A 16847-nucleotide genomic window follows, 5' to 3' on the forward strand; every position below is an offset into this window, starting at 1 on the left:
TATCTATCCAGATTACCCAAAGGATGGCTGCCACAGTGGCCTTCCATAGGATTCGTCCAGCCTTCGGTCGGTGTGAGGCAAGGTTCGAGGAAATGAGGTCCTTGACCGTTGGGGGCGCAACCCATAAGACACCGAACAGCTGCAACAGTTGACCCCAGAGGTCATGGGCCAGGTTACAGTGAATGAAGAAGTAAGGATTCGATTCTTCCACACACAAACATATGACACATCTATTGGGAATAAGAATCCCTTTCTTTTGAAGCTAGTCAACTGTAAGTACCCTCTGGGAGTCCGCTATCCAGTTAAATGTCTAAACTTTTGGAGGTGCAATTGTGGACCAGACCTTGAATAAAACAAATGGAGGATCAAGAGGAAAGGTGGGAGGGTGGATGAGTCTTTTGTAAAAGGAAGCCACCGAGAAAGTACCATAGGGGGTAAGGGACCAAACCAACGAGTCCCTCCCTAGTGTTGAGATGAAAGAACGATGCAATGCTGTCGAAAGATGGAGAAAGTGGTTTGTTTCCTCTTCTGAGAGGTTTCTTCTGAAGGAGGGGTTCCACACTCTTCTGCCTCGCGCCAGCACCATTTCCTTCGCTATGGTAAACTCTTTCTTAGAGGCAATGGAGTAAAGGGAAGGGAAGAGGTCCCTTAGAGGAGTGTGTTAGAGCCAAAGATCTAACCAAAAGCACACTGTAGTTCCTTCTCTTGGATGAAACCTGATGAATTTTTGGAACAGTGAGAGGGAAGAGCCTTCAGAAATCTTATATTTACAGCGTAAGACCTAAGCCCAAAGGGAGTCCGTCTGAGTTGCAAGGCGCCACCACCATTTCCCTAAGAGGGCAAAGTTATGTTTTCTTAGGATCCTGATTCTTAAACCCCCCTGTTATTTGGGTAAGCAGACCTTATCTCAAGAGATTAAATGATATTTTGTTCTCTCTGCCTGTCCAGACCAGAGAAAATATCCCATTAGTTGGTCTAGCCGGTTTGCCACTGAGGATGGCATTTGAAAAAGAGACATGAGGTAAACCGGGGCATTGGCAAGGCTTGCTTTGATCAAAGTAGTTCGGCCAGCCTGAGAAAGGTATCTCCCTTTCCATCCAAACAGACGCCTATCAACCTTGTCTATCACATGTCACCAATGTAAGGCATACGAGAAGTAAATAGCACAAAGGACAAACATCTAATAGTGCTTATAGGCCCCCGCAAGCTATACCATGGCCAAAATCATGGACAGCTTGGCTTTAAGCCTTTAAGAAACCAACGTCGATCCCATGTGCGTGCCTTAAAGGAAATATCTGCAACTAGATTTTCAATAACGATGAATTTTTCCACTTCTTGATCTTCAATCTGTTCTCTTTTGAAGTACTAATCTATTTCGATGTGCTTAAACTACCCATGATGGACCGAACTGAGAGAAATTGCAATTGCGCTATGGTTATCACAATGGAGCAGGGTTGAAATATTCGGCCGCCTGGCAACTTAAGTTGGCGGCCAAACAGCCTAGGCATAGCCTAAGCAGTAGGCCCTAGGCGGGCGTAGTACGGCACCCACCTAAACACCAAGACAGCGCCTAGGCGTCTTGCAAGGGGGGCGCCTAGGCAGCACTTCGAAAGCCCTTGGCCAAGGGCGGAAAATGCCCCATAGCCAAGAGTTTTTTTAGTAATTTCCCCCTTGAAAAGGGGGAAAAGGATTTTGAAGATTTTAGAGAAACTCTCTAAAAACCAAGATTTGAAGAATTTCAAGAGATCATATTGTTTTTCAACCTCCTTGAATCCTCCCAAAATCGAAGGATATTCATCCCAAATCTTTTTGAGTCTTTTAGAGGTTGCAAAAGAGGAGTATTGGGAACCAATAGTAACCGATTTGGGCTGTTATCTATTCCATTTCAAGAAGGTTGACATATTTCAATATTTTTAATTAGGGTTATGTATTTTTTATGTAAAATGTATTATGATAGTATTTCTTTTTTTTTTTTTTTTTTTTTGATATTTTATGATTTGTATTTGATATGATATCAACTACTTGGATTATTCTCCCATTTTGATTTTTAGTTTGGGAAAGCAATTAATTGAGAAAAGTCCATTGCCCCCAAATCAAGCGAATACTTTTGTTTTTTTTTTTTTTTTTTTTTTTTTTTTTTTTTTTTTTTTTTTTTTCTTTGCATGAGTTTACTTCTAAGGTTCATAACTTTTATCCCCATAATTTGTTTTGCATGAGTTAGTTTAATAATCTTCGTATTCAATAATTACATGAGTAAAATTTACTTTGATATTATTTGTAATTTTTAGATCAAGGAACCAAATCAATGGGGAAATTCCATTTCTTCTAACCGATTTAGTATTTTTTTTGTTGCATGACTTGGTATACATTCATGATTCATACTTTGTTTTTCCAATTTTATGCTTTAAATCATTGAAATTTTTTGTGTGTAGATTTTACCCACAACTTTTTTTACATTATTTTAAGTTTTTTTTCCTTGAGCATGCTAGCTTTATTTCTTCTTTGAATTGTCAAGAACTCAAGATATTGAAGGGTCAATGTATTTATTCTTTCCACTTCATTGCCTATATGTAAATTTTTTGATGATCATTTTTTAATATTCTTTGGATGGTCAATTTTAAATTTTAAATACTTAGACTGCATGGTTGTAAATTAATCTTGCTTTTGTGTATGTATCTACAATTTCCACTTCTCGCAAATGTATTCAAGTTTGACTTTGTTGGTTCTGTGTAATTTTAAGGATTAGATGATAAGTTGATAACTAAGGGCCGTAGGTGAAAATGTCTTCCTCAAATTCAAGTAGACAAGTTGATCCATGTTAAAAATATGGATACTGTCCCAACCCAAATGAAAAGAATATGGTCGCTTGAAAATTTTGCAAAAAGGAGTACAATGCTGGCATTAATCGATTGAAGAAGCATTTGGCCAACAAGAGAGGGGATGCATCGCCATGTACTCAAGTGCCTGGAGATGTTAGGAAAGAGATGTTGAATCTTTTAAAAGGTCCAAAAGAAGAAAGAAGAGACAAGATAAAAACTAAATAAAGACATTAGAAGATTTGTAAATACCTACGCTATAGAAGACGAAGATGACAATGAAGGGGGAGGGGCCTCCATATCTAGACCAAGTACTATTAAGCATAAGAAACCTAGAAGAAAGGGGCCTATTGATACATTCTTCCCCCCTCTTGATCTTGAGGTAGTGGTTTGAAAAAAGGAGTAAGCATAGACTAGTCTGGAGAGTCATTTGAAGAAGCAAGATAGGGAAAGGGTTAATCAGTATGTGGCACGATGGTACTTTCAAGTAGGTCTACTATTTTGAAGAGTTTCCAATCAATGTTGGAGGCAGTGAGGCAGTTTGGCCTAGGAAATAGAGCCTCTACAACTTATGAGCTCAATGGATCTTTGCTAAAGAAAGAGTGATCTAACAAATGAGTACCTAAAAGACCCACAATGATGCTTGGGGCAGATCTGGGGTGACTGTTAAGACAGATACTTAGGGCGATAAGAAGTCAAGGAGTGTTATGAATTTATTGGTTAAATGTCCCAGGGGATTGTTGAGAGGACGGGGCCACATATTTTCTAGACGCCTTGCGCAGCTCATTGTATTAACCTCATGCTTGAGAAAATTGCAAAGAGGAAAGTGGTGGATGAGATATTAGAAAAAGCCAAAGTTGTAATAGGTTTTATTTATAGCCACACCAAAGTTTTAGTCATGCTGAGGAAGTTTATAGATAGGGTTGACTTGTAAGGCCAGGGGGTCACAAGGCTTGCAACTTGTCGTCGGATTCTCCGAATAACCAAAAAGACAAATTCGAACCATATTTGTCTCCTCATATTGGAAGGAGAGTAAGTGGTCCAAAGAAGTAAAGGGAAAAAAGGTTTATGACATTGTTTTGACAACTAGGTTTTGGAGTGAGGTTCAGTTTTTGCCTCCATATTTTTGAGCCACTTGCAAAAGCGCTTCACCATGTGGATAGTGAAATGGAACAGGCAATGGCGCATATTTACAAGGCAATGGAGGTTGCAAGAGTAGAAATAAAGATGAACTGGAAGAGAGATTAAAGCAAATATGGCCCCATTTTCAAAATTATAGATGACAAGTGGGATTTGCAGTTGGAGAGACTACTACAACTTGCAAGGTACGATCTCAACCTCGCTTATTTCTATCTAATTTTGAGGTAGAGAGTAGGTGCTAATTCATTGAAGCAATTAACAAGTGTAATGTGAGGCTCAACCCCGACTCAGATGTCCAAGACAAAATGTCTATGGAACTTCACTTGTATCGTTACTCTATGAGGACACTTGGGACAGATATCGCAATAAGGCAAAGGACAAAAATATATCCATGCAAGTTGAAGATGTATTTGTCGTTTAAATTCTTACTCCATACTTCATAATAAACTTGACTTTAAATTTCTAAATTTTTAATTTACTCATATATATGTACTCTATTTATTTTCAATGTATTATAGCTTCATGGTTGGCCAACCATAGACAAAGTGCCCCTAACTTGTAAAGGATGGCACAGAGAATTGTGAACTTGACTTGTATATCGTCCGGCTGCGAGTGCAACTTCAGCACATTTGACATGGTAAATTTTCCATTAATCATCATCTCCTATCAATCTACTATACTCACGTTCTCTAAAAAAATTTAAATAATGAATTCTAATAGTGCAATGATGTACAATGAAACAAGAATATACAAATAAGAGAACAGACTTGAGCAAAAGAGACTGAATGATGCAGATCAAGATCGGATAGACTTAATTATTTCTTTATTTTTATGAGTGTGTTGTTTTTTCTTATTATTATTAGAGTCAATTTTTACAAATAGGATTAGTATGGGTTTTTTTTTGTTACTTTGATAAACTCCATTTTCTTGGAGTAAATCTATATCTTTAAATTTTGAAAGTCTTTCTTTTTTTTAGGAGGGACGAGTCTTCTTTGGAAGGTCTATTTTTCTTAAAGTGAATTCTTTCTATTAGTAAGGGTTGTTAAGAGATAAAGAGTCAGTGGGTTTTAAGATCTTTTGGATAGGAGTTAGCTTGTAGAAGGAAGGTTATGTATAGTTTTTTTTTAGGAAGTCCATTTTGTTTCCTATTTTGAACGAATAGTTTTCTTTTAATAAGGGGATGTGGATGGAAAGCCATCAATTAAAAGGATGGATTATGTTGTTGGAAGCGAATCTTTAGGAAGCATGGTGGTAGAAAATAAAAGGGGGGATGGACGTGCAATGTAAGGATGGTTATCGATTTTGGTTGAATAAAAAAGCTTAGTGTAGAGAGAGAGTGAGTGAGAGAGCATGGTGGGTTTTTTCTTTTGTGGATTTTGTGTAGAGATAGAGTGGGAAGTCTTACTAAGTCAGGTTCTCTCAATAGCTCCCCCTTATGTTTTGAATTCCAGGATAGTGGGTAGCCTGGTTGGGGCTTTTGGTACATTTTGTTTTTACATTAATATAGATTCGACTTTTATTTAAAAACAAAAAAAAAATCTGATAGTGCTAATTGTCATCCCCAACAACAACATTAGCTTTACCCAATCAACAAGATAAGCTTTTCAAGGGCATACTCTTCGCCCCAAACTTCTGTTTCTAGGTAATAAGTAATAACCCTCAGGCAATACCCCAACAACTATATTCAACAACTACAGATCCACAACCACCTAGTTTATAATTATTATAAGCACCACTCATATCTTTGTACAAATGGTGTTCATAGATTCCATACAGCGCAAGAAATAATCTTCAAGGACAAAAAACCCAACAGATTATTATTTGTCTTTAGCACAAACAAATTATTTCAATAGCTTTTATGTATCGATGTGCATGTAAATGAAAGTACATGCCAAAAGTATGAACCCAAGGAGTTGACAGACTCACGAAGTCCCCTTTTCTCTCGAGAATGTACAATTGTTAATGTACATTCATATTTTCCATGAAAGATAGCAATTTCTGATTCTTTACTGTAAATTCATGAAAGTAAACCATTGGTTCCACTTCCATGCAGAATGCTGCATTTAGCTGCCTATGCAACACACATCATAGGCTTCCAATAAACATTCCCAGGTACATGATGAATTGCAAATGCACACTTCCCAGTCATTGTGATATAGTTAGGGTTTTCCTTTTCCCAAGCAGTTAGGGTTTATTTCTTAGGAAATGCTAGGTTTAGTTTGGTCTTTAAATTTTTTGCAAATGCATACTTCCCAGTCATTGTGATATAGTTAGGGTTTTCCTTTTCCCAAGCAGTTAGGGTTTATTTCTTAGGAAATGCTAGGTTTAGTTTGGTCTTTAAATTTTGTAGAGATTTTAGGGGTATTTAAGTCATTTAGCATTAGATATTTTAAGGGCGGCAATTTGGACTACTGATTGTAGAGATTTTTTAGGGTATTAGGGTTTGCTTTTGTCTATGATCAATTTTACACGAGTAGAGAAGAGTAATTGGTTATGAGACTCCTGAAGAGTTTTTTGGGGTGGATTTCTTAGCACGCTCTAGGTAAGAGCACAATCTCTCATTCTTTCTCATCTTTATTTCTATTTCTTTTTCTTTTTTTCTTTTTCTTTTTTTGGTTTAGAAAAGGTTTAAAATTCCAATAATAGAGCTCCATAATCATCAAGAATATGTTTAAAGGAAAACATGATGGACATAGAAGTTTAAGCTAGAATAGAGTAGAGCATTACATACCGGCTTAATAACACAGCTGCTATCAGTTTCCACAGAAGCCTTATCATTAACATTAGCAGGTACCTTGATGCACTTGTCAATGCCTGCATTCCATGAGAAATATCATGAACTTTTAAGAGTACTAATATCTTTCATATAAAAGAAAATCTAACCATGTTATATGCATTTGACTACAATTTTCTGGAATTTTAAATACACCATAAACATATGAATAGTTTTGATACAACCCAAGTAACTTAGATCTTCCGATCAAAACCAGATTAAAAGTAACTTAGTTTTGTAGGACTTTATGTAAAGGTAAACTGTAAGCGCATAAAAAAAGCAGGGTCTAGAAATTTGCTAAGCCAACTCAGAACCACCAAAATCGGCTCATGACCTGCAGGTGACAGGTCCAGTTCCCCCTGGGAACAAGCCGGTTCTCCTTTTTTTCTTTTTTTTTTGGCATTACAAACTTGAAATTTAAAAAGTTGATTTCTATTTCGTTTCTTCACCAAATCTGCTCAAAATTGTCACAAATCATTCATCTCCCATTGATCTCATCTAAAATAGCCCAAAAACAATTTTACAATCACAACAGTTTATTTACGAGATTCAGAAATACTTCCAACACATCAATAAGGCATAGTTTTTTTACAAGATTAAGAGATCAAAAACTCATAATTTTTAGCTCATAATCCTTGATTCACTATTTCTTTAATTTTTCCCCATTCTTTTCCAAAATTCATGAAATTTGTGTCAAAAAGTCCACATTGAAGCACTCTAACAAATATGTAACATAATTTCTTCAATCAAAAACCTTGTTCAAAGAGATCTAGGGTCAAAAGTGTCAGGTTGTATTTTTGTAAAAGAGGCCCTGTAGCGAGAAAAGGGATTTTAATAGAAAGCTCAATTCAAATTTGCTACAGCCAAATTTTGGGATACTACTTTAGCTATGGTAAATTGAACATCATCATCATCATCCAAGCCTTATCCCAATGAATTGGGGTCGGCTAATAGGTCCAAAAATCTCATTTATTTTATAGAAACTCATAATTTTCCTCCTCGAAGACTCAAACAAAAAGACATTACCCCTAAATAGTGAACATTGACTTCTAATTTCATAGTTTATAAAATTATTAAAAAAACAGTGGAATCCAAGTTTTTCACATTTGACTCCTACTGATTTCCTCTACTATCAGTCTCACTTGTTCTTCAAGTTTATACATAGCAGTCTTACTATACGCATCCAAACGGAAACATTGCCTTATTTCGATCATTAGTTGTTTTTTTTTTAACATTTCAGGATTAAAAGAAACCTGCAGTTTACAAAATTCCAAACTAAAAGAAATGTACCACGACCAACTAATGTCACAAAACATATCAGCGAATACCACCCAACGAACATTTACTGTTCAAAGAAATTAGGCAGTTATTGATTGTTGATTTAGGTCAATCTAGAGTACTCCACGAACCTGCCCTTCCACAGCAACAAAATAGGGAACAAGAAAACCCAAAAAAAACCAATATTCCATGTGTTCCCCTTTCCATACTAACTCTTAGAAAACAGTTTTTTTAAAGATCAGGCATAAAACTTAGGACTTGCCCAAGCCAAACAACCTCAGGCAGGTGTCAATTTTCAAACTGATCAACTCACTCTCATACAGGTTTGGAAGTAAACTTGTCGGTGTCCTTATAAGGCTCACCTATTCTTATAGAGGACTTTGTCCAGTTCAACCTCCTATCTGTTGCCCGAGTCTTACCGAAAACAGCGGATATTCTTGAGAACATCCAAGTATATAAGACAAGACTCACAAAGACTCTGCAAAGTCCAGAACCGACTCTGACTCTTTAAACACTGTCCAAATTTAAGTATGAACCATTAAGGTGCAGCGGATATTCTTGAGAACATCCAAGTTTATAAGACAAGACTCACGAAGACTCTGCAAAGTCCAGAACCGACTCTGACTCTTTAAACATTGTCCAAATTTAAGTATGAACCATTAAGGTGTCATTTCCATACTGGGGCTGTCTAGAACCCCAGTATACCAAATCAAGATTTCCCGATTACCATCCCCAAATCCCAAGTAAAGTTTTTCTCGAGGGACAACCTGTGAGAAAGACAAGCCCTAAAAAGGGTTATCTTCCTTTATTTACTTCATACCCCTACATTGGAACCAAAGCAACAGTAGTATCTATTTGGGAGTTGATTTGGATTGTGGTAAGTTGGCCATAGAGATCCTGGCATGCATAACATGATCCAGCTGAGATTCAAAGACTTCCAGACACAAAACAATAATTCATCACATATCAAAGGCCAAAAAAGAAGCATCACATACACAGTAAATGTCTCATATACGTGACATGGACTTGGGCTACATGAGCTTTATACATCTTCTACATGTCACACAGTATGTTTGTACTCTTATGTGTTCTACCAAATACGCCATCATGGAGATAACTAGCTCAAGAAAGACATGTGTAAATGTTGGAATATATCAATAATGTCAAGAAACCAGTATTAATTCTAGAGAGCAGTCAATGATGCTATAGTTTTCCATTTGTCAATAGATTACAAAAGGTTAGTCACTCTGAGAGTCATCAGGAGGAAAAATGCACTCACTAAGGATGGAAATGATTATCTCGATATATTATTATGTTCTGGCACTAGTGATAAAATGAAAGTGACTGTAAAAATTATGCATCGCATGTTCATGTTTATATATTTCTTTCCCTTTTATAAGGTTATAAGTTATTATAATTAAATTTTTTCTAAAATCATGTACTCCAAGATGATCTACAACATTATTTCAATTATAACTTTGGTAGGAAATAGGTTTTTTTTCCCCTTTTATAAGCTTATTAAGTTATTATAATTAAAAGTTTTCTAAAATTATGTACTCCAAGATGATCTACAACATGCCACACTTACGAGACTATTACAAGAAGTTATTTCAATTATAACTTTGGTAGGAAATAGGGATAATAGTCATAGATTAATGAAGCAATACAAGCAATAATTTGAGTTTTTCAAACAGGGACTCAGCTCAGGACAGCCAAGTCCCAAGTCCAGATGACTTGTAGAATCTATATTCAAGTACTTAAATGCCAAGAAAGTAATATCCAATAGAAACTATGTTTCGTAGTTATTTGACATATCTGGCTCTCTCAACCCCATATTACTTAGAATTTAAAGGCATCATGAATCTGATCTCAACAGAGAATACATGAAAACAAAATCAAAGTGGTAAAAGCATTACGAAGCCTTTTTTTGTCAAGAGACAGAAAAAAGTCTTTTGACAGGCTATGCTTGTTATTGCCACTTCAATATTAATCAGCAAAGAGCCCCAGGTGCATGTATATACCATTGGTAAACCATTAAAGGAAGCAGAGAATTCATGCATGCATATGTCTGTGTGTGGATCACGTGTAATCCAGTAAAAGATAGCAGAGAAAGTTAAGGGATAATTACATTGAACAGTTACATGTACACCACCCTCATGACGTTGAAGAGATGTGTCAGTTATGATGTCATCACTTGGGGTTATTCTCTCAGGAGGATTAAGGCCCAACACAGGGACAAGAGATTCAGGTGTTCCCAAGGTAACCCTGTGTGTAGTCATTGTGTCAGCATGTTCAGCACACCGATGCTCCACGCTATTCTGCTCACCAACTACAAGCGAATTTCCACAGGCTCCATGGGGAGCTTTATCTGACAATTGAACGGGGAATACCCTTTCCCTTTTTATCTTCTCAAGTTTGGAATCAGAAACTTGAGCTTCATCAGTGATCCTGCAGTGTTCAAGCAATTGAGGGACTGACGAAATATCCAATAGTGTACCATTTGAAATTGAACAATATGAAGCATCTGATGAAATATCCCCTGGTAGCAGATCAGTAAATTTGTCTGTTGCCACTTCATTCCTCAATTCAGTTTTGTGATACCCGTCAGCATGAATTTCTCTGTAGCATGTTGAGGATTCATCCATGTTTGAGATCAAAGGCATAGGTTGAGAAGATTCAAGAGTGCTTTCAACAAACCCATCTGGTAAGGAGCCAGCTTCAGGAAGTTGACTTGCTGGTGAGTTGTCCATTCACAAGCAAGTCGAGTCTAGCAATGGGTCATCATTCAATAAGAGATTAGTTGGCTTTCAGAGAAAAGATCAGCTGTGTGACAGCTAATATTTATTGTCATGATTGTACATTTCAATGGACACACATTTCGTATAAAAAAATAAAATAAATAAGTAAATATTCTATATGAATCAAAAACTAGACAGTTCAGACTTCAAACTGGATATTCTATGGCGTTAGTGCAGCACCGAACCAAAGAGGAGAAACTATCTGTAAACTAATGTACGGTCCTGTAATAATAGCAAACATTTTTCACATAAACAGGCAGTTTGACTTCTGTTCAGTTGCTATCTTAGTAGGAGGGTAGTTTAGCCACTTCAAATCAATCTAGCGTTCACCACCAATTTACTGTCCTAGAATTTATAGCACATAGCTAAGTTGAGAAGACCTAGGGTATCAAGGACTACAAGTTAATTCATCAACGAGCTGATCTCAAATACCAGGGCGATAACATAGGTTAGCTCTTTTTTATAGACAATATCAATAAGTCAGTTCTCCAAGGATGGCCATAATCAAGATAAGAAATTCAGTAGAAATGTTACCAATTTCATGCGAATAGGTTTCGGAAGTAATGGAAACCAATATATTCAAACACAAAAGAATAGATCTGAATTTTGAAAATGTTTCAACAAAAATTAAAGGAAAGGATCTAGTAGAGCTTCCCTCTTTAGTTTCTTCGCACGGCCTACTCATTGTCCAACACCAGCTCAAAACACATATCATATATTCTCGTTTTCGAGAGTGAACAAGCCACCTGCAAGTCACCTGCAAGTCAATCGACTAGTCAAGGGTTGTCGATACCAATGACGACGCCGGCCACTCCAAGTTGATTGTAGCGGCCAACTCCCACAGTATTCCAAAAAACACGGAGGGCGGCACCTAGGTGGTCATGGGGGTCCCGGCTGCCCAGTGCCTAGGTGCACATCCAGATTTCTGGGCTGCCTAGGTTGAAGAAGTGAGGCAAGGGAATATGAATAATACAACATAAAATACTACAAATTTTAATATCCAATTGTCCAAAGTTCCAAACCATTGCAAACTCGTAATAGAATACTAGCAAAACCAAAAATCAAATATAGTCGTAAATTAGTAATACAGGCACAATCCATAATCCATAATCCATAGACCATACTCCATGCTCCATGGGCCATACCATTCCATAATTCATAGTTCCATTCAATGATATAGCCATACAGGCATACACAAAAGAGTAGAAACTAAACAATACGAAAAGGAAAATATACACTCGAAGACTCAGGAGTCAGGAGTCAAGAGTCTTCAGTCATCATTAAAAAAAGTGGGGAAAGTGAGGTAAGCCTCATAACATGCATCGAAGTCGAGTCCATCGCCATCAGAGTCATCTCCCTCTTCAACATAATGCTCGTCCTCCTCCGTTGCTTTTGAATCCGCCTCTTCCTCTTCTTCTTCTAATCCCCTCTTCCTCTATGCAAATGGTCTAGAGGCCTTAAGAGTGTTCGCTGCTCTACTCGATGCCTCTTCACCCTTTTCTTGTTTTTTGTGTTTTACTGAACTCAAATATTATTTAATCTCCTCCCTTGTAGCTTCAGGAACATTTTAATATTCCCTTAATACCGGCAAGGTGTTTCTTGAACTGTAAATACCCCCATTAGTATCATTTCCAATATAATTACACCTTATACAATTTTTGTCATTTGGATTCGGGTTACAACTGTACTTCCAACCCGGATCATCACTTCTAAAAGAACCAGGAAAAAACATTTCCATATAACAAAGCTCCTTTCCTTCCGTTTTTGGTTTTGCCAAATTCACATATTGTCTAATCTCATCTCTAATAGCTTCAAGAGCTTTTTTACAAAAATCAACTTCCTCTTCAATACCGGCAAGGTGTTTCTTGAATCATTTAATACCCTCATTGGTATCTTTTTCACAAAAATTACACCTTATATAATTTTTTTATTTGATTTGGATAATAACCATACTTCCAACCCAAATCACCACTTTAGAAGAGCCACTAGAAGACGTATCCAAATGACAAGGCTCCTTTTGTTCATTATTATATCTTACTGAACTCAAATGTTGTTTAACCTCCTCCCTGATAACTTCAAGAATATTTTTACTAGGGACAACATTCCCCATAAAACCAGCAAGGTGTTTTTTGAATCAGTTTATACCCCCATTAGCATCTTTTTCGCAATAATTATATCTTATACATTTTTTTTCATTTAGATTTGGGTTATAACCATACTTCTAACCCGGATCACCACTTCTAAAATAACTAGAAGGAGACATTGCAATAACATATAAAATCTCAAATATGAAGATTCTTAACTAACCTTTTTGCTCAATCTTCAATACTTAATATTTGAGATGTTTCCCAATCTCAAAAGCTTCCGAAAACCTTTCTAATAAACTTCAAAAATCTATAAAATTAAATCCAAACCAAAAGGATGATCTATGGATTAATTTTAAAAAAATTTGAAATACCCCATCGATCTCACATAAATATAAAAAGGGGTTTTTTAAAAAAACATTTCACTCCAAAAGGAAACACAAAGGGTTTAGGTCATACAAGAACCCAAACAGCCCCCCCCCCCCCTTCTTCATTGCCCCCATTATTTAAGGGGAAAAAGGATGAACATGCCCCCTGAGGGGGCATTTTCAACCCTAGGTGGGCGCCAGCCCAGGGCTAGGCATTGAGAGCCCACCGCCCAGGGACCGACAGCCCAAAAGAGCCGCCTAGGCTTGGGAGATGAGCTGAGGCCCGCCTGGCCCTCCTAAACCGCCTATGCGCTAGGCAGGCCGCTTTTTAAATCATTGATCTCCCATCTCAGACCCTTGCACTAGCGTAGCATAGCACCACTAGATGGATAGCTACAAATGCGCAAATGCTAAAGTATTTAAATGGCCATTCGACAGCCCTCCCGCCTCTCCATTAGAGTCTTTGCATCCTGCTTCTTCGTAACCTTTCTTCCCTTGTATATCTTGCTGGAGATCATCCAGTACAAAAGATCCAAAGTTACGCGATCAAAGGCAGGAGACAAAAACATCGTCTTTATCAGCAAAATTGCCAATTGTAAGAGAAGGACCAATTCAGTCACCCACGTTAAAGTGGATTGCAAACTTTTCAAGGACCCTACGAAGAGAAGGGTCATAGTTGATGTGGTACAAAGTCTAGGAACATTATAATTTAACCAAAAACAACAATACAACTTTGTGCCTTAACACAAAACTCTTACTTATACAAAGCAAATACACAATAACAGTCCTTTAACACAATGATAAAAACATCTTAGACTTTACATACCACTGAAAATCAACTCTAGAACAGTCCCCTTATGGGGCAAATTACATGTCACTCACACCAACTCGAAATTGAAACACTTGGTTACATACAATGGAAGTACACCTTCATATAATCAAATTACATGTACTAAACTGCCCCAACAGTAACAACAGAGAATGATAACAACAAAACAGAGGTATTAGAGTGCCAAAAATACTTGGGAAGCCAATGGTTCGAACCCCTTGTGCCCGGCCCACGATCGGCGCTTTTGAGGACTTAATATTATCCCAAAGATGAGCACACAAGTGATTTATATGACTCAAGGGTATCTATCCACTTTGGGAAACTTAAACACTTTTAAAAACACTTCTTATGGTCCATACTCAATAACACCATAAACAATTTGCAAAAGGAACTAAGAAGATCCGATCAAATTTGTGCAAGATAGAGCAAAACTATGTAGTATAGTCCACCGGACCACCAAAACAAGATTGCATGCAAAAGTGTGGACTTTATATAATTCAAAGAGGTAATAGATCTCTAGTATTTGAAAGTTGAGTATAAGAAATGCACCAAAAAAATTCATGTAGAGAAAATCAAAGGCAAATTATGCTTAATCAAAGGATCATCAAGGTATGAAGCTTGCAGTCTAATGGATGATTTCCCTATATAAGTCTTTCACAAAGATCACATGAAGCAAGGATAAAAGGTTTGCAAAGCTACTGTAACAAAGAATTTACAGCAACATTTGAAGTGAAAGTAGATGAAGAACAATAAAGAAGAACTCGATGGAAGGGTTACCTTGATGATTGCTTAACACGAACTTGATATCATATAGTGAAGGATCACCTTAAAACTCCAACCATGATCAATGGAATGCTATGGAACAAGTTCTACAATGGCTGGTGCATGGAGCTTATGGAAGTTCTTGCTCTCTCTCTCTCTCTCTCTAGATTCCTTTTGCTTGTTAAATTCGTTTTTCAAAGATTGGGTTAAGTTTGGACCAAAAGAATGTATTTATATGAAGTGTTTGGCTGGTGCATGGGGCTCATGGAAGTTCTCTCTCTCTCTCTCTCTCTCTCTCTCTCTCTCTCTCTCTCTCTCTCGCTAGATTCCTTTTGCTTGTAAAATTCGTTTTTCAAAGATTGTGTTAAGTTTGGACCAAAAGAAAGTATTTATATGAAATGTTCGGTAAGATTAGATCTCAACCCCCGATGCACATCATAAATGGCACATAAGAGGTTAATTATCCCTAGCTACTCATCCCCATCCACCACCAATTATCACTCACTAAAACCCTAGGTCAAAGCCACATTTACCTTCTTGTCTTTAACCCCATACTTGTATTCCAAACTAGTCCAAGTGTGCTTACAAAAATACCCTCAATATATCTTTAATTCAAGAGAGCTGAGAATGTTCAAGGGCAATGGGCAAAACATTAAAAGGCATTATGGAATGGGAAAGGGAAAAAGGAGGGCTATGACACCACCAATGGGATCATCTCAACCTACACCCTTCACATGCACTCTTACACCTTCACATGGGTCACACCAATGAGGTGCATCCACATGAAACATTCACATGCTTTGTAACCTATGTGGATTTTAATTTCAATAATAATTTTTATCTCAAAAATTCCCTTGGCTTCACACAAGCCAAAGGTGTCACATGTGTGAGAAATACCCATGTGATTAAAATGTGTCTTTAAGTTATAAGGTTATAACATAAGGTTTGAAATTAATTTAAATAAATAAGTAACAAAAAAGGGGGGGCTTACGCCCAAACTAGAATGGGGGCCTAAGGTGAGGAGCCCATGGTGCCACGTGGACACCCTATGGCCACTCGGGTGCCACGCGACATCCGCATGGATGTCTTCATGTGGAATTAAAGTCAAACAATTTAGAAAGACACATTTTTGTGCTTTAAAAATTCCTGAAAAAATCTCCAAAAATCTCAATAAATATTTGAAACATGTTTTCATATTTTTACATCATTTCTAATCATGATTAAATCAGACTCAATGTATATGTGAGATTTCAAGGCTTTGACTTAGAAACGTGAGTACTACATTAGGCTAGTTCCGAATGATGTTCCACCAATGTCTCAAGTTGACCCAACGAATTGATCACATCAAAGTCACTGAGCCAAAGCTTCCCATCATCCTGCTTCTCAATGGATTACAAGTGTACCCCTGTGGGACATATTACTGTTCTATTACAGGGGTCCTCTCAAAGCACATGTACGTGGGCTCTTCCAATGTCAGATAACACATATGGAATAGTGGCTCCCTATGCGTATGAATGTGCACATACCATGGAACGGTCTCGTGCTAAGATACGGAGTCATGTCCCTTAAATCTTGACCATTCCATACAAGACTAGCTCTCATCACAAAGACACTCGAGTTCTTTTACACTCGATTGGTAACTCCAAGCCTTAGCTAATCACATCAATTATGAGGCATTCTAACCTACATTGTCCTGACTCGGAGGTGACCTTCACACCTCCTAGAGAGAGAACTCTCTCAAAGCGTAAACTCTCAATGCCTCATATGTACCCGAGTTATTAGAACATGAGCCCCAGTTCGGAAAGCACCCAGATTCTATCTCTCACTCACTCCCATTGAGCGAGAGACTCTTAGCATTAAGGCCTTGAAACGTCATATTGCCAACAATAGTAGGATACTTCAAGAAACTCTTTACCTCCAAGCCCATGCTCAACCTTGGATGTCTAAACTTTCCTTCCTAACTTTACCCTCTAATAAAGCAACCTGCCTGGAGAGGCTA

General features: G+C 37.4%; 1 protein-coding gene across 9 annotated transcripts in view; it reads right to left on the minus strand.

Annotated features, from left to right (window-relative positions):
• Window positions 1-16847, minus strand: part of LOC18440397 (uncharacterized) — a 73930-nt gene that overhangs the window by 47636 nt on the left and 9447 nt on the right. For 6 of the 9 annotated variants that reach the window (XR_016061005.1, XM_020671063.2, XM_006850544.4 and 3 more), the window contains exons 2-3: window positions 10136-10774; window positions 6688-6770 (exon numbers count right to left, since the gene is read on the minus strand). Coding sequence is in view for 8 of the 9 variants with exons in the window: in XM_020671063.2 (XP_020526722.1) it covers window positions 6688-6770; window positions 10136-10757 (705 nt within the window). In the remaining variant the exon portion in view is untranslated. Of the gene's footprint in view, window positions 1-6687; window positions 6771-10135; window positions 11563-16847 lie in introns of those variants that run through there. The other 3 variants (XM_088874154.1, XM_088874152.1, XM_088874157.1) reach the window with 2 other exon arrangements.

Source organism: Amborella trichopoda, chromosome 8 (assembly GCF_054954075.1).
Source record: "Amborella trichopoda isolate Santa Cruz 75 chromosome 8, AtrichopodaSantaCruz75HAP2 v2.0, whole genome shotgun sequence".
In the NCBI taxonomy this organism is placed as follows: domain Eukaryota; kingdom Viridiplantae; phylum Streptophyta; class Magnoliopsida; order Amborellales; family Amborellaceae; genus Amborella; species Amborella trichopoda.